At 47.0% G+C, this 25,292-nt stretch overlaps 1 protein-coding gene across 2 annotated transcripts in view; it reads right to left on the reverse strand.

The window, feature by feature from the left end:
• The window catches only part of TBC1D2B (TBC1 domain family member 2B), a 285,950-nt gene that overhangs the window by 97,962 nt on the left and 162,696 nt on the right, over window positions 1-25,292 (reverse strand). For both annotated transcript variants that reach the window (XM_078685205.1, XM_078685204.1), the window contains 2 exons: window positions 23,724-23,908; window positions 21,190-21,684 (listed from right to left, as the gene is read on the reverse strand). In XM_078685205.1, coding sequence (XP_078541331.1) covers window positions 21,190-21,684; window positions 23,724-23,908 — 680 coding nt within the window. The remainder of the gene's footprint in view (window positions 1-21,189; window positions 21,685-23,723; window positions 23,909-25,292) is intronic.

Consider the following 25,292-nt stretch of genomic DNA (forward strand, 5'->3'; position numbering starts at 1 on the left):
GGCATCGATTATATAATAGATTCCATCAGATGCCAGCCGATTCTTTTATGGCGCCGTATTTGGACAAAACCTCATTGTCACCTTACTCGCTCCCTTCTCCAGGATTGCCTTACCCTAGTAAACTGGCAAAAAATTCCCTGGTTAGTGTATGTCTCAAATTTCTTCAGGGATATGAACTGTGCTACTTACTTTTCAAACCCACTGTCCTTGTCCGACATCAGCAAAAAGGCGCTGAAAATTCTCTGTATGAACCATCTGAGACATCTTCGCCTCTATACAGAGATACTGAAGCCAAGTAACGCGCACATTTTATCCTTACAATCTACCCTTGGTACCCCAGCCCTATTTATCCTTCTTCCTATCTAATTTTGAAAAGTATCTGTTAACAAGATTTCGTTTCAATTTATTCTTTCGTCTTGTTACTTTCCCTAATGTGCATAACTGGTCGCACGAATTGGCTTGCTGTCCGTGCGATGGTGCTTCTGTTCAATCAAATATACACACTATTTTTTTCTGTCATTTTTTTGTTCAATCACGTAAAAAATGGATAATTCCCCTCTTACGTAGCATGGGGTTGAGAACGTGTCGGCCAGGCTTCCTGGCCCTCCAGATGCTGGACACCCCCCACGCTGCTAAATGTGTGGCACTTTTCCTGAAATCCTGTTTAAAAACACGTTGTATGATTGGGTCTCCTACCACATGAATCGATATTCCTCACACTTTGTTTACTTTACTGCAATTACTGCTTTTTAGGTCTCGGCAACGAGAACTATTGTCGCCTAGTAAGCTAGCAAGGGACTACAGAGAGGTGGACGAGCCGACCAGGGTCTGTGGACGCGCACACACAAAGGCAGGCAGGCAGGCAGGCACACACCAGACACACACAGACACAGACAGACACACGCACGCACACACACACACACACACACGCACACACACACCCTCCCTCTCTGCCCACTCCCTCTCTGCCGCCCCCCCTCTACCCCCACTCACCGGGCTCTTTCCCTCCGCAGCGGGTCAGTCAGGGCAGCAGGCAGACTCGGAATCTTCTCCGGCGATCTTCAGCTGATGTGCACGCTCACGCTGCGTCTCCTGCGCGCCCACCACGCTGTTTCGCGCCCGTTGATGCTCAGCTTGTGATTACTACTCCTTCTAACCCGGATTCCAAATTACTATTTCTTGGTTCTCTAACTCCACTCTGTTGATTCATAACAAACTGATATTCAGCACATTTCACAGTCTCGCTTTTGCTTCTCATAAATACAAGAAGATTATTTTAAGCAATGTCTACCCTTCTTTTGGTTCTGTGCCTATTATGCTTCGGACTATAGAGTTTTAGAAAGTGTGGTGGAAGAGTCCATGATATCAGTGGTGTGCACAGTGCAGAGTGAGTGTGCAGAGTGCAGAGTAGTGAGTGCAGAGTGAGTGTGCAGAGTAGTGAGTGCAGAGTAGTGAGTGCAGAGTAGTGAGTGCAGAGTAGTGAGTGCAGAGTAGTGAGTGCAGAGTAGTGAGTGCAGAGTAGTGAGTACAGAGTAGTGAGTGCAGAGTGTGAGTGCAGAGTAGTGAGTGCGCAGAGTAGTGAGTGCGCAGAGTAGTGAGTGCGCAGAGTAGTGAGTGCAGAGTAGTGAGTAGTGAGTGCAGAGTAGTGAGTGCAGAGTAGTGAGTGCAGAGTAGTGAGTAGTGAGTAGTGAGTGCAGAGTAGTGAGTAGTGAGTAGTGAGTGCAGAGTAGTGAGTAGTGAGTGCAGAGTAGTGAGTGCAGAGTGCAGAGTAGTGAGTAGTGAGTGCAGAGTAGTGAGTGCAGAGTAGTGAGTGCAGAGTAGTGAGTGCAGAGTAGTGAGTGCAGAGTAGTGAGTAGTGAGTGCAGAGTAGTGAGTAGTAAGTGCAGAGTAGTGAGTGCAGAGTAGTGAGTAGTGAGAGCAGAGTAGTGAGTGCAGAGTAGTGAGTGCAGAGTAGTGAGTAGTAAGTGCAGAGTAGTGAGTAGTGAGTGCAGAGTAGTGAGTGCAGAGTAGTGAGTGCAGAGTAGTGAGTAGTAAGTGCAGAGTAGTGAGTAGTGAGTGCAGAGTAGTGAGTAGTGAGTGCAGAGTAGTGAGTGCAGAGTAGTGAGTGCAGAGTGCAGAGTAGTGAGTAGTGAGTGCAGAGTCGTGAGTAGTGAGTGCAGATTAGTGAGTAGTGAGTGCAGAGTAGTGAGTGCAGAGTGCAGAGTAGTGAGTAGTGAGTGCAGAGTAGTGAGTGCAGAGTAGTGAGTGCAGAGTAGTGAGTAGTGAGTGCAGAGTAGTGAGTAGTGAGTGCAGAGTAGTGAGTAGTGAGTGCAGAGTGCAGAGTAGTGAGTGCAGAGTAGTGAGTGCAGAGTAGTGAGTGCAGAGTAGTGAGTGCAGAGTAGTGAGTGCAGAGTGCAGAGTAGTGAGTGCAGAGTAGTGAGTGCAGAGTGCAGAGTAGTGAGTGCAGAGTAGTGAGTGCAGAGTAGTGAGTAGTGAGTGCAGAGTAGTGAGTGCAGAGTAGTGAGTAGTGAGAGCAGAGTAGTGAGTGCAGAGTAGTGAGTAGTGAGTGCAGAGTAGTGAGTAGTAAGTGCAGAGTAGTGAGTAGTGAGTGCAGAGTAGTGAGTAGTGAGTGCAGAGTAGTGAGTAGTGAGTGCAGAGTAGTGAGTGCAGAGTAGTGAGTGCAGAATGCAGAGTAGGGAGTGCAGAGTAGTGAGTAGTGAGTGCAGAGTAGTGAGTAGTGGGTGCAGAGTAGTGAGTGCAGAGTAGTGAGTGCAGAGTAGTGAGTGCAGAGTGCAGAGTAGTGAGTAGTGAGTGCAGAGTAGTGAGTAGTGAGTGCAGATTAGTGAGTAGTGAGTGCAGAGTAGTGAGTGCAGAGTGCAGAGTAGTGAGTAGTGAGTGCAGAGTAGTGAGTGCAGAGTAGTGAGTGCAGAGTATGAGTAGTGAGTGCAGAGTAGTGAGTAGTGAGTGCAGAGTAGTGAGTAGTGAGTGCAGAGTGCAGAGTAGTGAGTGCAGAGTAGTGAGTGCAGAGTGCAGAGTAGTGAGTGCAGAGTAGTGAGTGCAGAGTAGTGAGTGCAGAGTAGTGAGTGCAGAGTAGTGAGTGCAGAGTGCAGAGTAGTGAGTAGTGAGTGCAGAGTAGTGAGTAGTGAGTGCAGATTAGTAAGTAGTGAGTGCAGAGTAGTGAGTGCAGAGTAGTGAGTAGTGAGTGCAGAGTAGTGAGTGCAGAGTAGTGAATGCAGAGTGCAGAGTAGTGAGTGCAGAGTAGTGAGTAGTGAGTGCAGAGTAGTGAGTAGTGAGTGCAGAGTAGTGAGTAGTGAGTGCAGAGTAGTGAGTGCAGAGTAGTGAGTGCAGAGTAGTGAGTAGTGAGTGCAGAGTAGTGAGTAGTGAGTGCAGAGTAGTGAGTAGTGAGTGCAGAGTGCAGAGTAGTGAGTGCAGAGTAGTGAGTGCAGAGTAGTGAGTGCAGAGTGCAGAGTAGTGAGTGCAGAGTAGTGAGTGCAGAGTAGTGAGTGCAGAGTAGTGAGTGCAGAGTAGTGAGTGCAGAGTAGTGAGTGCAGAGTAGTGAGTGCAGAGTGCAGTGCAGTGCAGGTGAGTGCAGTGCAGTGCAGGTGAGTGCAGTGCAGTGCAGGTGAGTGCAGTGCAGGTGAGTGCAGTGCAGTGCAGGTGAGTGCAGTGCAGTGCAGGTCAGAGCAGTGCAGGTGAGTGCAGGCGAGTGCAGTGCAGGTGAGTGCAGTGCAGGTGAGTGCAGTGCAGTGCAGGTGAGTGCAGTGCAGGTGAGTGCAGTGCAGGTGAGTGGAGTGCAGTGCAGGTGAGTGGAGTGCAGTGCAGGTGAGTGCAGTGCAGGTGAGTGCAGTGCAGGTGAGTGCAGTGCAGGTGAGTGCAGTGCAGGTGAGTGCAGTGCAGGTGAGTGCAGGTGAGTGCAGTGCAGTGCAGGTGAGTGCAGTGCAGGTGAGTGCAGTGCAGGTGAGTGCAGTGCAGGTGTGTGCAGTGCAGGTGAGTGCAGTGCAATGCAGGTGAGTGCAGTGCAGGTGAGTGCAGTGCAGGTGAGTGTAGTGCAGTGCAGGTGAGTGCAGTGCAGGTGAGTGCAGTGCAGGTGAGTGCAGTGCAGTGCAGGTGAGTGCAGTGCAGGTGAGTGCAGTGCAGGTGTGTGCAGTGCAGGTGTGTGCAGTGCAGTGCAGGTGAGTGCAGTGCAGGTGAGTGCAGTGCAGGTGAGTGCAGTGCAGGTGAGTGCAGTGCAGGTGAGTGCAGTGCAGGTGAGTGCAGTGCAGTGCAGGTGAGTGCAGTGCAGTGCAGGTGAGTGCAGTGCAGGTGAGTGCAGTGCAGGTGAGTGCAGTGCAGGTGAGTGCAGTGCAGGTGAGTGCAGTGCAGGTGAGTGCAGTGCAGTGCAGGTGAGTGCAGTGCAGGTGAGTGCAGTGCAGTGCAGGTGAGTGCAGTGCAGGTGAGTGCCGTGCAGGTGTGTGCAGTGCAATGCAGGTGAGTGCAGTGCAGGTGAGTGCAGTGCAATGCAGGTGAGTGCAGTGCAGGTGAGTGCAGTGCAGGTGAGTGTAGTGCAGTGCAGGTGAGTGCAGTGCAGGTGAGTGCAGTGCAGTGCAGGTGAGTGCAGTGCAGTGCAGGTGAGTGCAGTGCAGGTGAGTGCAGTGCAGGTGAGTGCAGTGCAGGTGAGTGCAGTGCAGGTGTGTGCAGTGCAGGTGAGTGCAGTGCAGGTGTGTGCAGTGCAGGTGTGTGCAGTGCAGTGCAGGTGAGTGCAGTGCAGGTGAGTGCAGTGCAGGTGAGTGCGGTGCAGGTGAGTGCAGTACAGGTGTGTGCAGTGCAGGTGTGTGCAGTGCAGGTGAGTGTAGTGCAGTGCAGGTGAGTGCAGTGCAGGTGAGTGCAGTGCAGTGCAGGTGAGTGCAGTGCAGTGCAGGTGAGTGCAGTGCAGTGCAGGTGAGTGCAGTGCAGGTGAGTGCAGTGCAGGTGAGTGCAGTGCAGGTGAGTGCAGTGCAATGCAGGTGAGTGCAGTGCAGGTGAGTGCAGTGCAGTGCAGTGCAGTGCAGGTGAGTGTAGTGCAGTGCAGGTGAGTGCAGTGCAGTGCAGGTGAGTGCAGTGCAGGTGAGTGCAGTGCAGGTGAGTGCAGTGCAGGTGAGTGCAGTGCAGGTGTGTGCAGTGCAGGTGAGTGCAGTGCAGTGCAGGTGAGTGCAGTGCAGGTGAGTGCAGTGCAGTGCAGTGCAGGTGAGTGCAGTGCAGGTGAGTGCAGTGCAGGTGAGTGCAGTGCAGGTGTGTGCAGTGCAGGTGAGTGCAGTGCAGGTGAGTGCAGTGCCGGTGTGTGCAGTGCAGGTGAGTGCAGTGCAATGCAGGTGAGTGCAGTGCAGGTGAGTGCAGTGCAGGTGAGTGCAGTGCAGTGCAGATGAGTGTAGTGCAGTGCAGGTGAGTGCAGTGCAGATGAGTGCAGTGCAGTGCAGGTGAGTGCAGTGCAGGTGAGTGCAGTGCAGGTGAGTGCAGTGCAGGTGTGTGCAGTGCAATGCAGGTGAGTGCAGTGCAGTGCAGGTGAGTGCAGTGCAGGTGAGTGCAGTGCAGGTGAGTGCAGTGCAGTAGAGTGCAGGTGAGTGCAGTGCAGGTGAGTGCAGTGCAGGTGAGTGCAGTGCGTGCAGTGCAGGTGAGTGCAGTGCAGGTGAGTGCAGTGCAGTGCAGGTGAGTGCAGTGCAGGTGAGTGCAGTGCAGTGCAGGTGAGTGCAGTGCAGGTGAGTGCAGTGCAGGTCAGTGCAGTGCAGGTGAGTGCAGTGCAGGTGAGTGCAGTGCAGTGCAGGTGAGTGCAGTGCAGGCGAGTGCAGTGCAGTGCAGGTGAGTGCAGTGCAGTGCAGGCGAGTGCAGTGCAGGCCAGTGCAGGCGAGTGCAGTGCGTGCAGTGCAGGTGAGTGCAGTGCAGGTGAGTGCAGTGCAGGTGAGTGCAGTGCAGTGCAGGTGAGTGCAGTGCAGGTGAGTGCAGTACAGTGCAGGTGAGTGCAGTACAGTGCAGGTGAGTGGAGTGCAGTGCAGGTGAGTGGAGTGCAGGTGAGTGCAGTGCAGTGCAGGTGAGTGCAGTGCAGGTGAGTGCAGTGCAGGTGAGTGCAGTGCAGTGCAGGTGAGTGCAGTGCAGGTGCAGTGCAGTGCAGGTGAGTGCAGTGCAGTGCAGGTGAGTGCAGTGCAGGTGAGTGCAGTGCAGGTGAGTGCAGTGCAGTGCAGGTGAGTGCAGTGCAGGGGAGTGCAGTGCAGTGCAAGTGAGTGCAGTGCAGGTGAGTGCAGGTGAGTGCAGTGCAGGTGAGTGCAGTGCAGAGCAGGTGAGTGCAGTGCAGGTGAGTGCAGTGCAGGTGAGTGCAGTGCAGTGCAGGTGAGTGCAGTGCAGGTGAGTGCAGTGCAGGTGAGTGCAGTGCAGTGCAGGTGAGTGCAGTGCAGTGCAGGTGAGTGCAGTGCAGGTGAGTGCAGTGCAGGTGAGTGCAGTGCAGGTGAGTGCAGTGCAGTGCAGGTGAGTGCAGTGCAGGTGAGTGCAGTGCAGGTGAGTGCAGTGCAGGTGAGTGCAGTGCAGTGCAGGTGAGTGCAGTGCAGTGCAGGTGAGTGCAGTGCAGTGCAGTGCAGGTGAGTGCAGGTGAGTGCAGTGCAGTGCTGGTGAGTGCAGTTGAGTGCAGTGCAGGTGAGTGCAGGTGAGTGCAGAGTGGTGTGTATTGACAATGTAAATGACAATGCCATTTATTTATGATTTAAAGAAAAAAAAATTGTCATGAGCAATGCCAATAGCTCTACCTTTAATGATGCCGAGACCATTGCATTGTAAATGCTTGTTCTTTTAGAGATGTACTAAATTTGTATTTTATTTTTCTTCATTGTTTTACATGTGTATCCATAATATTTATTTGATTGTTAAATTGTACTTTTTATGATTGAATGTTCTGTCAATCGAATAAAAGTTTATGAACCTGAACCTGACTGCTATGTGGAAGGAGAGTGGTGTAAACTATAAGTTCACCACACCCTACCATCCAGAGTGCAATGGTCTAGTTGAAAGATTCAACAAGACCTTAAAGGGTATGATCAAGGGACTCCCTGAAAACCTTAGGCGAAGATGGGATATCTTGCTGCCCTGCCTTTTGTTCGCTTATAGAGAGGTCCCACAAAAGGGGGTTGGCTACAGCCCTTTAGAACTTTTGTTTGGGCACCCTGTAAGAGGACCCCTGTGTCTTGTGAAGGAAGGATGGGAGTTACTTCTCAAAAAGCCTAAGCAGGACATAGTGGACTATGTACTTGGTCTCCGCTCCAGAATGGCCGCATACATAAAAAAGGTTTCTAAAAACCGAGAGGCTAGCCAGGAACTTTAAAAAGCCTGGCATGACCAAAAGGCTGTGCTGACTGTGTACCAGCCAGGACAGAAAGTGTGGGTGTTGGAGAGCAGTAGCCCCAGCAGCACTCCAAGACAAATGGTCTGGACCCCACACTATTGTTGAGCAAAAGGGAGAGGTAACCTACTTGGTTGATCTTGGGACTCCCAGAAGCACCCACACGGTGCTTCATGTCAACAGACTGAACGCATATGTTGACAGGGCAGACATGGGCATGCTCATGGCTACAGATGAGGGACAGGAGGAGGAGAGTGACCCTCTCCCAGACCTGCTTTCTCAGAACCCTGATGATGAAGGCAGCCTCACTGACTAGCAGCAACAGGACTGCAGACATGTTCTACAGGCCTATAGACATATATTTTCCCTGACCCCAAGTCAGACAAACTGGTACACCCATGAGGCGGACACTGGTGACAGTCTGCCTGTCAAGAGTAAAATCTACAGGCAACCTGACCATGTCAGGGACTGTATCAGGACAGAGGTCCAAAAGATGTTGGAATTGGGAGTTATTGAGCCCTCAGAGAGCCCCCGGGCCAGTCCAGTAGTCATTGTGCCAAAGCCTCACACCCAAGATGGTAAGAGAGACTTGAGGTTTTCTGTGGACTACAGAGGTCTCAATGCTGTCACTAGGACAGATGCCCATCCAATACCCAGGGCAGATAAGCTCATTGACAGATTGGCTTCTGCCAAGTTTTTTTTTATCACATTTGACCTGACAGCAGGCTACTGGCAAATCAGACTAGCTGATGATGCAAAAGCCAAAACAGCATTTTCAACCCCAGGAGGTCATTACCAATTTGTGGTGATGCCCTTTGGCTTGAAGAATGCACCTGCCATTTTCCAGAGGTTGGTGAACCAAGTCCTCTCAGGTCTGGATGACTTTTGTGCAGCTTATCTAGATGATATTGCTGTCTTCAGCTCCACCTGGGAAGATCACCTGATCCACCTGAAGAAGGTTTTGGAGGCCCTGCAGAAGGCAGGCCTAACTATCAAGGCTATTAAGTGCCAGATAGGGCGGAGTAAGGTTGTATACCTGAGCCACCTTGTAGGTGGGGGTCAGGTTCAACCACTGGAGAGCAAGATCCAGACCATCAAGGGCTGGGCTCCTCCAACCATCCAGACACAGGTCAGAGCTTTCTTGGGCCTGTCTGGTTATTACAGAAAGTTTGTTAAGAATTATGGGTCCATTGTGACACCTTGACCTCAGAGAAAATGCCAAAGAAAGTTCAGTGGACAGTCAGCTGTCACAAGGCATTTGATGACCTGAAGCAGGCCATGTGCTCTGCACCTATTCTGAAAAGTCCAGATTACTCCAAGGAATTCAATGTCCAAACAGATGCTTCTGAGTTGGGTGTGGGAGCTGTTCTTTCACAATTGAATAAAGATGGTCAAGACCAGCCAATTGCTTTTATTAGCAGAAGGCTGACCCCTAGAGAGAAACATTGGTCAGCTATTGAGAGGGAGGCCTTTGCTGTGGTTTGGGCCCTGAAGAAGCCGAGGCCATACTTGTTTGGTACTCACTTCAAGATTCAGACAGATCATAAGCTCCTCTTGTGGCTAAATCAGATGAAGGGTGAAAATCCCAAACTACTCAGGTGGTCCATTTCCCTACAGGGTATGGCCTTTACAGTGGAACATAGACCTGGAACCGACCATGGCAATGCAGATGGACTCTCAAGATATTTCCACTTAGAACATGAAGACTCAACTGGACAAGGCTAGTTTAATGTCCTTGCGTTTGGGGGGGGTTGTGTAGGAGAGTAGGGTCTGCTTCCTATGTTCACCCCCACTTTTTGCTCTGTTCCACTGGTTTTTCGACTCTAGTGTGGCTGTGGGCCCGCTAATCAGACCCACAGCCCAGCTGTTCTCTCTCTAAATTCATACCATGTACTTTAGGTACATATCCAATTGGGTATTGGGTCACCTTTGTGAGATCCTGTATAGTGTACCATAGATACCCAGGGCATAGGAGCATCCAAGGCCTACCAGGGGCTGCAGCATGAATTATGCCACCCAAACTGACACAACTGGCTGATCAGTCAGATGGGGCAAGGTCGTGTAATCACCCCTTGCTTAGGTTTAGTATTCCTATACCTACCATTATATATAGACACATATATACCTATAAGTCACTCCTATGCCAGGCCTTAACAATCCTGGAGGCAGACTGCTTGGTTTTATGTGAGATGGTGCTCTAGCATGAGCTGAGCCTGTCTGCAGCTTTCGGAACCATGTCCTTATAGCTGTTCTATGATATAGCCATACCATATACTCTTAAATGCATTATAATCCTCTCGGTTAATGCTAACTTTGGTTTGGCTTTATCAAAACATGTCGTGAAAGGTGTCGTATGCTTTGGAATACTACCCTCCCACCAGTTCTGGTGGCGGGGGTAGCATTCCACCCTTCTAGATGGAGAAGACATGTAGTTGTAGCTTTACCCGGTTAAAGTTAAACAGAGCCTCAGCATCACAAAATGGATGCTGCTGCCACAGGCACGTGTCTGACCTCCTGCTGCTGGACGAAACTCCGGCTGGGGAGGCCTGGACAATAGGCTTCCTGCCTTGGGAGGTGCGAGCACCTCCCCAGACAGGTTCTTGTGTATTGGGGCAGGGTGGGTTGATTGAAATGAGACACTGCCTGGGGCACACAAGGTGCCCCATGCATAGCCCGGTTCAAACCAGTTGCTGGGGCACTCCAGCCCCAGCTCTGGCGCGAAACGGGACAAAGGGAAAGGGGTGTAACCACCCCGTTCTCGGGTCCCACCCATAGGAGGGACCTAGCAGGTAATCCAGCCCCTCAAATCAGTATATAGGTAGGAGCGGAGTCTAGAGGCTTTAGATTATCCTGAACTGAAACTCTGAAACGAAACTCTGGACCTTCGACATTCTACTGCAACTAGAAGACTGAAGAATCTCCCTTGTGATCAAGGAGTGAACACCCTGTGCAAACAGGCACCACCAGTACCTTGCCGGTTTGCTTTGTTTCCGCCTCCGACGGAACCAGACGACCTAGCGACGCAGCCTCTGGACTTCCAGACTTCTCTGACTCCGACCCACATCCACAGCAAAGCTGAGACCTGTGGCGGACATCCTGCAGTACCTGCTTTTTGCTAACTGTGCAGCTTCTGAGGCGTCCTCGAAGTTGTGCATTGGGGTTTGAGAAGCCCCAACCCCGAGCAGTAAGTGCACCGAAACTCAGCCCTCCACACTCCACGAGTGCCGCGTGGGGCCTGTGCCTGCATTTCTCCTCGACGCGTCTTCGCGGTTGCTAGCCCGTTAGCTAGTGGCCCTCCTGTAGACACCATTTTGAAACAACACCGCTTGCCTGGTTGCTCTGGGCTTGCTCCTGCTTTCCTGTAATGGGGAAGCTCCTCAGACCTTGCTGGTCTGAACAGAAGCCGATCTTCCCTTTCTGCGTGGGTTGCCTTTACCAAGGCTTGTTGACTCCAATCCGGAAGCAGACACCGCCAACAGCGAGATCCTTCGTGGGACAGTCCGTATCCAACTCCTGGTCGTCGTTGACGCCTCATGGTGCACGTGGCTGCAGAGACAAGCTTCACAACATCACCTGATTGCAGCTAGACATCGCCTGGTTCCTTCCCAGTCACTGGCTAGTGACCCAGACTCTGTCCCCTCTGCTTTCAGGTTCTTCACTTCTTCGATCCAACCGGACATCTTCCTCCTGGTCGCCTGCAGCATCTTCTTGCAGCTCCCCATAGGATTCGACGACGAAACCCGACACAACTTCACACCTATGCACCCGGCTTCCCTGGGTGAGGTAACTTGTGTACTCCGGTGAACCCGTGGGTAACAACTATCCAAGTGTCCTAGTTTAACCGGGTTTTCCCGTAGTCCATCCAGAAGTGTCCTAAATCAACTACTTTGTGACTTTTACATTCCCATTGACTTTCTATGGTAACCCACGTGTGTGTTTAGACACTGCACACGCATCCTGTGGGTCTCCTACTTCCAGTCCTTTGGTAGTCCTGTGTAGCCCCAGCGATTCTCTAGGCCCTAGGCCTATTCACCTTTCTCGAAGTGGTTCTTATACCACTTCTTTAGTATATGGTTCGTGAGGCCCCTAGGGCAGAATTGTATTTGTGCAACTTATAGTATGCTTATTGAGTGACTCGTGCTGTATCTCGAACTCTGACTTCATAAAGAGTGCAGAGGGGTTGTGTTAGTAATAAATACATATATATTTGATATATACCTTGTGTTGTGTCCTTTCATCTGGTATTCAAGGGGTTATTATTGGTAAAACAATTGGCTTCACATGAGGGGCAATGGCGGACATTGCAGCACTCACCACGCCGCAGCACCAGCCGTGAGGGTAACGGCTCCTGTGCCTCGCGTTCTCTTGTCCTCCTGAAGCCATGAGGGCAACGGCTGAGGACTTCAACTTCCAGGTGCCCCGGGGGTCAGGGCGCACCAGTGACGCCAGCACAAGCGCCCGGAGGCGTTTGAAAAGAACGGAGCGCCGAGAGCTCCTGGGGGCAATAGCGGACATTGCAGCACTCACCACGCCGCTGCACCAGCCGTGAGGGTAACGGCTCCTGTGCCTCGCGTCCTCTTGTCCTCCCGAAGCCGTGAGGGCAACGGCTGAGGACTTCAACATCCAGGTGCCCCGGGGGTCAGGGCGCACCAGTGACGCCAGCACAAGCGCCCGGAGGCGTTTGAAAAGAACGGAGCGCCGAGAGCTCCTGGGGGCAATAGCGGACATTGCAGCATTCACCACGCCACGGCACCAGCCATGAGGGTAACGGCTCCTGTGCCTCGCGGCCTCTTGTCCTCCCGAAGCCGTGAGGGCAACAGCTGAGGACTTCAACATCCAGGTGCCCCGGGGGTCAGGGCGCACCAGTGACGCCAGCACAAGCGCCCGGAGGCGTTTGAAAAGAACGGAGCGCCGAGAGCTCCTTGGGGCAATAGCGGACATTGCAGCACTCACCAAGCCGCAGCAAAAGCCGTGAGGGTAACGGCTCCTGTGCCTTGCGTCCTCTTGTCCTCCCGAAGCCGTGAGGGCAACGGCTGAGGACTTCAACATCCAGGTGCCCCGGGGGTCAGGGCGCACCAGTGACGCCAGCACAAGCGCCCGGAGGCGTTTGAAAAGAACGGAGCACCTCTCGCCGCGCGAGTCGCGCGCGGGAGCTGCCCAGGAGAAGCCCAGGACAAGGACGGGGCAGTCTGTGGCAGTCCGGGGCGGAACGAGGCCGGGCTGGGCCACAGACCTTGGCCTATAGACACTGACGTGGCCCCCTACCCCCCCACACAGTGAGACTTTGCAATATATTTGGTTTGTGTATAACCACTGTGTCTCTTATAAAGATTTGTGCCACTAGGTGGCGGTTTAGTTTATATTGCGCAATTCATGAGAGCTTTATATGGTCCTTTACATTCTTATTTGATTAGTCTTCAAACATGTCTAAACAAAATGCTCCACCTGCGCCTGGCACCCTGGACAACTACTTAGTAAAGGTTGTCAACAAAATCAACAGTGAAAGGCGACAGTCGTTAGGATTGAGTAGTGACCCGTTACCCCCCATTACGCGTAATTCCCCTGTCTCACTGGCGCTGGATGATAGTAGTAATCGCAATAAACTCGACGTATCTGTCAGGAATATGCCTGAGCAGTCTACTTCTACCCAAGTTGAGTTGGATGATTCCATAGACACTATAGTACAGCATCCTCCGACCCCTGTGACCAGAGTGGTTAGAGCATGCAGGAAAGTCCAAACCAAACGCGGGGGTACCCGTACCACTAGGAAAAAAGTAGCTACCCCCCTTAAAAATTTAGATGAGGAAGATGATGCCACAGTGGAAGCTGGCACTGTAAAAATGGATGATGAACAACTTAATCACCTAGTTAGCATTATTGACTTAAAGATAAAGGGTATTATCAAACCTCTAGTGGCTAAACTTGATCGGATGTCTGCAGAGGTTAATAGATTAGGAGGACTTCTGAACAAGTATATGGATGAAGTAGGTAGCTTAACAGCTCCAACAAAGAATAGCAGTGATAACCAAAATTCCCCTCCTGGGAGGGGTGCATGTGTTAGAGAGAATGTTGTACCGAATTCCCCTCCTCCAGTCTGCCAAGATAAACAGGTTGCAACAACAGCAGAAAGGAAGGAGGGATGGACTGAAATAAGGCGAAGGCGCTCTACAAACCTCCCCCCTGATTGTGCACCATATATGGTAGTTTTAACTAATGTACCTCCTATTGAGAACGAGAGCCACCAGGAAACACATGAATCTTTAAAAAATAAAACGGTATCCTGGTTGCATAGACAATGTGGTTTCCCGACTGCATTCTCTGATCAAGTTTTAACTACCAGAAGGGTTAACTGGATAGGGAACTCCAGGAAGAGGTGTAGAGGAGACTGTGTCATAGTACATTTTAAATACCCACAACATGCTGCCACCGTACTTCTTAGAGCTGCCTCCTTACCGATCACTGACAATAACGTGTGTGCACGCTCACTTGGTTTTTTCTATAGTCACCTTAACACTACCCCTCATCATAGTAAAAGAAGTAGACCCTATCCTTTCATTCATGGGCCATTTCCTGATATTACTACGCCAAATCGATTTCAAGCCTTAAATTCCTTGGATGTGAACGACTGACTTATACAGGTCGCCCAGCCCCAACCCCAGGAGACCATAAGTTCCCATGTGGATGTCATAGAAGATAAGATTATGGCTCCTGAGCTAAATATCACACTGGAGTCAAAACTGGTGACGGATCCAAGTGTGTTTATGGAATGTGGGAACACAAAGAATAGAAACCTGAATGAAGGTGGGGGTCAAAATGACTGTCTGATGTTTGATAGTGTTGGTACTAGAGGTAAAGGTACTACGATTGTCAGTTGGAATGTGGCAGGACTAAAATCCAAGGACAGGAACTTGGGTTGGTTAAATTTTATTAATACCAATGACATTTTATGTTTCCAGGAAACATGTGGTTAGTTACGAGGGATTTGCTTCCTATAACTTACCGGCGCTGGGTATGGGACCAGGTAGAGCCAAAGGTGGCCTTCTGACACTTGTATCAATTCTTCGCCCAATTGTGGTAAAAAAGTATATACCTGTGGGCGACCTTGTGCAGATTCTTTGGCTTATTGAGGATAAAGACCATAACATCCTACTGATCAATTATTATAATAATATCTTTGATGGCACCAGGGCTAAAGTAGTAATAGACATAGCTGGTGCCATTGAAAATTTATGTCGGGAAGTGAATGTTGTATTTGATTTTATATGGGTGGGGGATTTTAATATCACTTTATGCGAACTGTCATCACTAAAGGCTTGTGGGGTTACTAATAATGCTGGATGGGATGTCTTGCACTTCGGGCACAACAGCTATGGAGAAGCATTGCATAAGCTCATGGGCTGTTATGACCTGGACATTTTGGAGTATAGCAAAGATGTAAATGGTCTACCCATCCCTACCTTTAAAAATTGGCATACTAGCTCTGTAATGACCATCTGATTGTTTCTTCTAATATTATCTCTTGCTGTGCTCCCCCTAGAATTGATGTAACACCATTAAGTGACCATAATTGCATCATCTTGGACACCACTTTTTGGGCAGGTAGCTTAGTTACAGTAGGTACTACAATCACTAATGTAGAACCACACAGGACCAATGGTGTAAGGTTAAGATGGGTAGGAGAGAGGGCCCATGAATTAATCAGTTCCATTGTTAAGGAGAGCCTGATGGACATTGTTTTTTTTTTGGAAAATAGATCTGATCAGGAGAAGGTTTTATCTTCTTTTAACGAAACTTAACAAAGCTATTGATGCCAAGTTTACTGGACGTAGCAGCGGGCAGTGTAGGAACGGACCGGGTTGGTTCGATCATCACTGTACCGCTGCATTAACTGATCTTAAGCTGGCACTAGTAAAAAAAGCCCAGGGACAATAATCTAATTATTAAACTGAGACTGGCATATAAATGTGTGCTCAAACAGAGGAAGAGCGAGCTGCAAGAACAGGCCTGGGATTCCCTCAATCAAGCAGCAGAGCAATCAAATAGTACCTTGTTTTGGGCCACGGTTAACTCTTCATTCCTTAAGGACGAAAAGACACCTGAGCTAACCTCTAATGTCTCGAGTGATGGATGGATTGCCCACTTCTCTAATATTTTTGACTCAAATAGAACTGTAGATAGTGAACCAAATAGGTGGGCTGTCTTGCCGCTGGATATTTCAGTTAGTGAGGTTGAACGGGGCATACGTGCTAGTAAGGGAGGGAAAGCCCAGGGCCCGGATGGGGTGCCTATAGATGTATATAAAGCTGCACCAGAGGTTTGGGGACCTCTTTTGGCCGCCGTTTTTTAATGCAGCCGTGCGTCATGAGGCCCCTGCAACCTGGGGAGAATCGATTATAGTGCCAATTTACAAAAAGGGAAGTAGGTCTGATGCAAAAAATTATCGCCCCATTTCTCTTCTTGACTCCTCAGTCAAGATTATGAGCCGAGTCATGCTTGTTAGATTAGAGGAATGTGTTGAGCAGGATGGCATTCTGGCTGACAGCCAGTACGGATTTAGGAAGGGCCGGTGTACACTCGACCAGTGCATCAATCTTGATTTACTGATCAGGAAATATACTGAAGCAAAACCTGGCTCCCTGTACCTCTGTTTTGCAGACCTAAGTAGTGCATTCGATCTGGTAGACCATTCCATTTTATGGCCAACCTTGTTGAAGTTAGGAGCACCCGATGGCATAATTTTCTTTCTCGCAAGGCTGTACGAGAAATTGCAAACTAGTGTGCGCTTTGGAACCAGAGGAGAATGCACCCCGAAATTCAGTGTTAAAAGAGGAATTAGGCAGGGCTGTGTTCTGGCCCCCCTCCTTTTTATATTAGTTATTAATGGAATTGATGCTATTTTAAAAAAAGTTAATGCAGACGCCCCCCAGATTAAAGGTGCCCCGGTGCCGGTGCTATTATACGCCGATGACGCTGTTTTACTCTCCAGAACCCCTGTGGGATTACAGCGATTAATGGACAGTTTCTCTTCCTTTATCAAAGATAGAAAATTAGTAATTAATAAAGGGAAAACATACACAATGACCTGTGGGGCCAAAAGCAAACTTTTAAATGCTTTTTTTGACAGTGAAAAGGTGCAGAAGGTTGACAAATTTTGTTACCTAGGTATTACCTTCTCTAAAGACAGGAAATGGACTAACGAATTTAATATTATTCGGAATAAAATGGCAAAGAATGCCCATGGTATCTATAGATTTGCTGCGAAGGTTGGGGATCGCCGTACCAGGGATATGCTCAAGATTTATCAGGCTAGATGCGTCACCGTAGCATTGTATGGGGCAGGAGTATGGGGCCATAGTTGCGCCTATAATCTGCAGCTGGAGGAAAATTCATTCCTAAAAAAGCTCCTGTTTTTGCCAACCTCCGCTCCAACCGATTTGATCCATCGAGAATTAGCCACCAATTATTTAATTGATCTGTTATCCCTTAGGCCACTGATGATCTGGCGGTCTATTTGGCTCAAGGATGAGAAGTCTTTTAACAGATCCATTATCGAGGATTGCTTATTATTGGATAAATATCTTGAGATACCCTGGGTTAAATATGTTGTTAAGCAAAAGAATACTAAGTTCCCCGGGGATGGATAATGAAGTAAGTGTAAAGATATGGAGACAGAACGCAAGCAGGGAACAGGGTGTTCCCTTATTGGAACTAGGAGACCTCACACACCCAGGAACCTAGGTGTCATGCTTCATCATTGGTCTCCTGCTCCTCGTCAGACTGGCGCTGCAATGTCTGACGGGCGCCGTAGGCGCTCTTTGTTGGAGATCTTTTGTTCCAGCCAATGGTTTGAGTGCGTGTGAGGGGTCTGGTGAAAGTGTAGTCGTGAGGGAGTAGTGAAATTAAAAGGAGGTGAGTCAATCCACAAGGGACTTTATTCACGTGGCTGACTCCCTTAGTTAAAATGGTGGGAGGGGAGAAAGGAACTGCTTAGTCTACAGTGGGCTAACTCAACCCTCTAAAAAGGTCGACCTGTTTCTTGCCTGTCTGGCAATTCTTCAGGACCTCGGGTGTTAGGTACTACACAGTGAGAGTAAGGTAAACATTAAAATTGAAGGAGAAAGATACAACCTCACTGGGTCAATCAGGGAGCAGGCCAATCGGTCCTGCTCTAGAGGGGAGACCCTAGGAGTAACCCTAAAGGGCCCCGCAGTCTGTTCCCGTGGGGCTGTTCGGAAAAGTAAGGTACCTGATGCACGAACAGCCAAGGAGAAGAACCTACCCCCAACGCGAGGCGCCCCAGTCGGTGGCGCGGAACAGCTGGTCAATATGTTGTTGCCTGCTTCTCAGACATATTTAACTTGAACATTTTACTTGACCCCGGTGCAGCATCGAGGATACCTAAAGCTGAAATGAAAAGTATATTTTTGTTATATGCGGAAAGGAAGCAGGCATTTGCCACTGGATTAATGTCCACTGTAATGTTTTATAATCGATATAGTTCTGGGGAAGGTTTCCCTTTTTATTTAACCATGGTGACTAGGCATTCACATATATTTGTGCTAACCAGACTTAGATTTGGTATGGCACATTAATTAGTGGGAAACAAACAAAAGTGGAAAGGGTCTAAGGGGAATGTAAGATTAAAGACCTGACAACACCCTACCCCTATTGAACTAATGGAAACACATACAAGGGGTGCTAAGGTCTGTAGTGGAGTGGTGTGGCTCACTGGTTAGAGGCGGCAGGCCTGAGAGCAGAAGTCAGCCTGGGACCAGGGTTCAATTCCCGACGCGGCAGGGTCGTGGACCTTGGTCAGCGGACTCGATAATTCTCGCTTCGGTGCTTACTCTAATCAGGGGTTCCACTCGGCAACTCTGGGCATTAGCTTGCCTAATCTCCACAACGGCCCCACCAATTCCGGGGATGCCTGGCTCCACCTTGGGGACTCCCAGCAAGGGACCATCCCACAGGGAAAGCCAGGACGGGTTCCCCAGAGTTATACAGCGCCGGGACGCCCCGTTGCTGGGGCAGCTGTGCGCTTTACAAGTATACTACATTTACATTCATTTAGTGGCCTCAAATGTCTAACGTATATTCAAAAGATGAAAGTGTAGACTGTAAGGGTGAGAGAGCAAAGAAAAAGTAAACCCATCAGCCCACCCATTGGCGGAATTTCATCATCTGGGATTTAGAAACATCAGCCTGGTATCCACTAGGTGTCTCACCTTGAGAGGAATGTGAGTACAACAGCTAGAGTATGGTACACCAGTGATGGGAATCTGGGTAGCCTTGTATAGAGGGCTATGGGAAGTGAAGAAAGTTGCAGTGTACAAAGCATATGTGCTATAGAAAAAGTGGGGAGATAAAATTGACTGGCATGGTGCCTAATAAACCTTTATTCAGACGGTCACCATGGTGCCAACATTAAAAGCAGAGTGTGAATGGATGTGAGCATATATTACCATTCATAGGTGAATCAATCGGTCAGCATGTTTCAGCCTAAAAAGGCTTTCTTCAGGACCTAATACGACACTACTGCAACTGTGGTAGAAAAAATATCTGAATATCTAGATATAAGGGTACATACCATGCCAAGGACAGTGACCTACCAGCCTTGTGTGGATAAATAGGTAGGAGATGAAGTCATGGTATATGAGGCCCCGCTATGTCCGTCGGTACCTCGAATCCCTTCTGAGTCGAAGGGAAGAAGGGATTCGAGGTACCGACGGACAGAGCGGGGCCCTCATTGTCCTGAGCGAGCGCCAGGCGAGGTGAGGCCATCTCCTAGCAAAATTGCGGGAGCAGTTGGTTTCAATATACCATGACTTCATCTCCTACCTATTTATCCACACAAGGCTGGTAGGTCACTGTCCTTGGCATGGTATGTACCCTTATATCTAGATATTCAGATATTTTTTCTACCACAGTTGCAGTAGTGTCGTATTAGGTCCTGAAGAAAGCCTTTTTAGGCTGAAACATGTAGACCGATTGATTCACCTATGAATGGTAACATATGCTCACATCACACTCTGCTTTTAATGTTGGCACCATGGTGACCGTCTGAATAAAGGTTTATTAGGCACCATGCTAGTCAATTTTATCTCACCACTTTTTCTATAGCACATATGCTTTGTACACTGCAACTTTCTTCACATTATTTAGTGGCCCATCCAAACATTAAAAAAAAAACGACTGGGCCATGTATGTGTGATGGCGTGTCTATTCAGAGCACTTTGCACTTTCTGCTGTTTTGTAAACTGTACACGAACTTTCGTATTACCTTTTTGAAACCTATGTTTGTTAAATATGGTGTACGTACAGTTAAACATGCTATGACCTTAATTTTTAACCTGCAATCTGCAGACGTCTGTTTTTATACTGCAATGTTTTAAACCGGTGCATCAACTCCAGGAAAAGTATGTGTTTTTAATGAATTTCTGACTGTTAATTGTAAAATTATTTTATGAATCGGGAGAAGTATGTGTTTTAATGAATTTTTTTGACCATTAATACTAACTGTACAACTTTTCTATGAACTGCTGAATTTTTTTTGTTGTGCTTTTATGGTCATTACATGTACCGAATAAAGCTTCATGAATTGAATTGAATTGAGTAACTTGTGTTGTATCTCGAACTCTGACCTCAAAGAGTGCAGAAGGGTTGTGTTAGTAATAAATACATATATATTTCATATATACCTTGTGTGGTGTCCTTTCATCTGTTATTCAAGGGGTTATTATTGGTAAAACAATTGGCTTCACATGCTCTCTGAAGTGTTAGCCTAAGACTGCTTTGTCCATGCTACCACTAGGATAGCTGGTCTATAAGGTTGACTTTACAACCATCACCATAAGGGTTGTTTGGACTGGTGCAAGGTGCTCACTAGAATAGTGAACATCATATACCAGGCCCACTTCTCACATTGGTGTGCAGCGGTTGGGATAAGAGCTTGCTGATTGTTTTACCATAATATCTTGAGATATCATTTGAAAGATCACATTAAGGTACCTAGAGGTACATATAAATCAAGTCTTAAATACTTAAGTTCTACTGAACTTAGTTGTTGTAGAGCAAAGGGCCTAGCACACCCTGACTACAACTCCTAGAGAGGTTTAGTAGATAACACTTAGTGTAGGTAGGTGCACACACCACACCTCACTAGATCATGTCTCTGAGAGCAGAACCAAGTGGATCTCTCCCAGTGGTTTTTATGCCTCAGGCTTTTTCCTCCAACCTGGTAGTATTTTTGGGCACTCTCTAGTTTAGTGAAATCATGACTGGCTGTTAAAGTGGCTTCCAAAAGCAATTGCCCTGTCTGCAAGACAAAGAACATCAAGTTCAGTGAGTGACCGATGACAAGTGACATGCGTCATAAATTACTCGCATGTTTCAACTAAAGGTAATAAGAAGCCCAGAAAAATTTAAAAAACTGCATTATACAGGACATACACCTGTCATGGAGCAACCATTTTACAGCTCCCGATAAAATATCTATATATTAGCATGTCCCTTGAATGCATACAAGGGCAGGAAAATAGTAACTGAAGATCTTTCAATGAATAACTGTACAAGGCGGAAATAGACTATGAATGTACGAGTTACGTACAACACTACAGCACATAATTCATTGTTGCCCTTCTCATAAAACAAGTTCCAAGTAACTTCTTCACCTTTCTTCCCAGCAAACAGTTATTGAATCCCCACTCATATTTAAAACCTGTTTTAACTTATTACTGGAGAAGCAATCCATATTTGATAAAGTTGGACAAGATATACAATGATGTAATCTGGAATTGTAAAACCAATTATTGTCTACATCGTGAGTATATCAAATTATATATGTAAATGTCTGTTTTTGAAAACAGATTGTATACCTGTTCAGCCCTTGGCAATATCCTATATCAGGGTTGCGCCATGAAAATGCCAGCAAAACATTCCGCAGCTTTTGAATTCCTTCAGAAGTGGGGGAAGAGTAATGCTTGTTATTGGGTAACGTTCGCATGAGATCCAGTTCAATTTGCTTTGACGCAGGATTTTGTTTCTCCAAGGCATTCTTCAGCAGAGCCTGGAAATAGCCAGGGGGTGTGATGTCTTTCATCTTTTTAATGTGCGAGTTGACGCACCAAGCCCACATTTTGGAGCGATGTGCATGTGGAATTCCATAACGAATAAGATTTTTCAGTTCTGGAGAACGCACCATTTCTTTGTTCACAATGTTTGCAAAATAGTTCTCCCATTTCACCCCAGTTGAGGTGTCCTGATTTTCAATAAGAGAGAGATTTTTTAAATCCAAGGCGCGCACCTTTGCAAATAACCGCTCTTCCTCATCATCCTCTGGCACAGTCTGAAATCCGTAAATGTCATATTCACTGTGTGATAAAACAAATACAAGTTTATTTTAAACTAGAGTACAAAAGGCCAACAAATTAAAAACACCTACATTAGGGGTATAACATTGCAACACAACACACTGTAAAGAACTCCCACTAGAGGACAGGCAAACTATTAGTCAACCCCAAGGATTCAACCACTCTGTGCATGAGGCTGGTGCCCTATGCCTTTCCCTTGCAAGGCACTGAAATAAATACACTCAACTAACCCATTACCCTGAAAGCCTCAATCAGTGGACAGCTCTAATAGTTCTACATCCACTCTTTCAATAGGTCTTCAGCAACATAACTAATCTCAGCAAACAGATCAAACTCCAAAATCCCATTCACCTGCAAACTGACCGAGCTCCTACTTGCAGACATTGACTTGATGTGTCAGCGGGACCACTAGCAGTTGTGTTTTAAACTTTGATTCAACACAGACCAAAATAATCTGCCCATGGGTAACTTTTGTTGCATGGTGGATCTGGGCTGCACACAAATAACATTGTATTTGTTGGACAGCTGCAGCATAGGATAAGCAGGAATAGAGACCACACTTTGACATTAATTAGTGGCACTTATCTGCATTAACGTAAATATTCCTCACAGCTCAACAGCCTGCAGCACCTGGATCACTGCAAACCAGTTGTGTTCCTAATAACGGAAAATTACACTATATATTATGCCAATACTTACAGAGAGCAACAAGACTTGCCACTGGACTCACAGGCCATGACATTTAATAAAGTTACTTGCCCTACAATGTTTTTGCTAAACTTTGTTTTCTTCACGTAGGAGTAAAATATGTATATTTTATTACATGTTCAAACATTTTTAATTTGCCAAACTTACTCCATACTTAATTCCATCATGTAATGAACAGTGCTGAGGTAGAGTCAGATGTCATGCGGCTGCTTTGGACATTACTGACTTTCCTTAACTCTATTAACCTTCCAGATGCACACTCACATAGGAATGATTCTGCCCCAAACCAGCTGCCTTTTCAGAGATGATCCTGTCAAAAGACTAACTGTACATTTTACTATTAATCTTTTTGTGACTGACTTGACATGTTACTGAACCTGGACCAACCCTGCCAGCCTCTCACTGATAAATGTCATGTGGTTGACCTTACTCATCCTGGCTGCCTTTTACTGGTGACCTTGGTATGTAACTGGCTATTTGGTAGACCTGTTACCCTTTCAGGAGTAATGCTGACATCCGATTGACTCCGCTCTAACTCTGCCCTTATTTTAGAGAGGATAATGACGCATGAATATAAAGCTACCTGGTTGCCCCAAGGCATGTATTACTCCTTTGGCCAGTCCAGGTACTGGGCATAACATGTTAGTAGGAAAGTAGAAAATCTCTAAACCAAGTATAATAATCTGAACCCAACATTATATTACAGCAGAGTGCTCAGCTCATGATCACACGCAGTAAACTTGAAAGTATCAACCAGACATCTTTCAGGTGAGGTGAGTTTGTAAATGTTGTCACATTCACGCATCCCGGGTGTCTCTTTAATTTAACCTTAGCGAGTACAAGTGAGAAGCTAAATACACATGCTCACAGGAACTTTGACTTCTCAAGCTAATGTGCTTTTGAATTCACACTCTAATGTGCAAGGATCCCGTAAGTAATGCTGGAGCTCCATAATCCATAGCACCATCCACACTTGCAGTTTCTACAGTATACAGTGAAAATTTCTATGTTACTGGATAGCAGAACACCACCATTTGAAGAAAAATAAATACATTCAAATAATATAAATTCATAACTTAACTTTCTTGACTGCCATAATATCTGGAAATGAACTAATTTGCATTTGAGAATGTTACTATGCTCTGAGCTGCAGAAAAGGGATGCACACTGGCTTTTACATCATAAGGCAAATCCCCCACTTGCAAATAGAATGAATATCTACCTCGGGAGGTATTTTTCGTTTAAATCCACAGAATCTACAACTTCAAGAAATAAACATAATGGGAAAAGAAATATACACTTGACATGCTTTGCATTTACACATTTTATACCTGACTGTGTGAGGTTTAAAATAGGATTGCTCTGTTGTTTCCACTTTTAAAGCATCTTCCAATAATTGGGAAATTACATCATGAGAAGGGCTCGGCCTCTCGGAGCACACAGGAGTGTTCACTTCTTGCAGAAGGACCAAATACTTACTTTCTATTTGACATAACTTTGCTTCAAGGCTGCAATACTAAAAGAACACAATGTGAGACACTTAATATCTAACATAACTTTAAATAATCAATCAAATATACAATATGTTTAGGATTCGAGAGCAGCACAGTGAGGACAATGAAACATTGGGTTAGTGAAGTGGCTTTAATATAGGAAAGTAAGTTTAACACTCATCTGCACACTCACTGTTCAGGATACAGCTCTAGAAACAATGTCATATGAGGAAGCAAGCAACGTATGACATGCCAGCAAGCTCTGACTTCACCCTCTCACAAATGCAACTTAAACTGTTACTAGCTAAGCAACTGAACCCATGTCACCCCGCAAAATGGCTAGCAAAGTTGCCATTCTAGTCACTGTAACATGTGCCAGAAGTGTAAGTACACTTCAAGCTCTGTGCCACCTATTTGCAGAAGGATTCCTTCTATTCCCTTGGTTCTAAGTTTCAGTTGCTGAGTTAGGCTTAATATTGCATTCTACGATTATGAATATTAGAGAGAATCCCACGATAGAGAAAAAGTTAATTTAAAGACTAGTCCTCCATCATGATCCCAGTTAACCGTCTTGGGTTTTCTTTAACTGGATAATTTCTTTAAAGGTAGAAGAGTAACTGTTGCCTCCTTCAAGCACATTTACTTGTTAACATTACTTTCTATTTGAAAATAAACTGTATGTTCTGGGATCACATACATGCAAAAAGAAACTCCACAAAGATCATGATGAACAATGCAGAGTTATTACAGTAGCTAGAATTTAAGGAAATCTCAAAATCCATGAACTCAGTATTTGTTAACGGTTAGCAGAGCAGTGCTTTCTTTATATTTTATGATAACCTTTTTCTTTCATCTAACATTCCAAAATACTGTTCACTAAAAATCTATAAAATATGAGACTGTTCTTTGCTTTACAAGTCTTCGTTCTTGAATAAGCTGTGGTGTGCTCATTTAGTAACCATCAAACAATTGATTTATCAGATCTCCAGGAGCCGTACATTACATTGGCTAAGGAATAAAACGTTTAACCAATTCAGTATATATATATATATATATTCTCGCTGCACAATCCAATCACAATCCTGTGAAATTAGAAACGGCACTCGCAGGGGGGTATAAAGCCAACAATTCTTTATTTGGCTACCAGCACAGTCTGTGCTGGTAGCCAAATAAAGAATTGTTGGCTTTATACCCCCCTGCGAGTGCCGTTTCTAATTTCACAGGATTGTGATTGGATTGTGCAGCGAGAATCTATTGGGTGGGTACACCCCCACCTGGAAGAGCACCCGCTCGCGAGTGCAGCAGGCTGGTGTATTCCTGGGAGCAACTATATATATATCCAGTGAGCAAGACTGCTTGGCAGTCGAAACGCGTTTGGCGGCGGCGGAATAAAGAACTTTTAACAAT

Source organism: Lissotriton helveticus, chromosome 3_2 (assembly GCF_964261635.1).
Source record: "Lissotriton helveticus chromosome 3_2, aLisHel1.1, whole genome shotgun sequence".
NCBI lineage: Eukaryota > Metazoa > Chordata > Amphibia > Caudata > Salamandridae > Lissotriton > Lissotriton helveticus.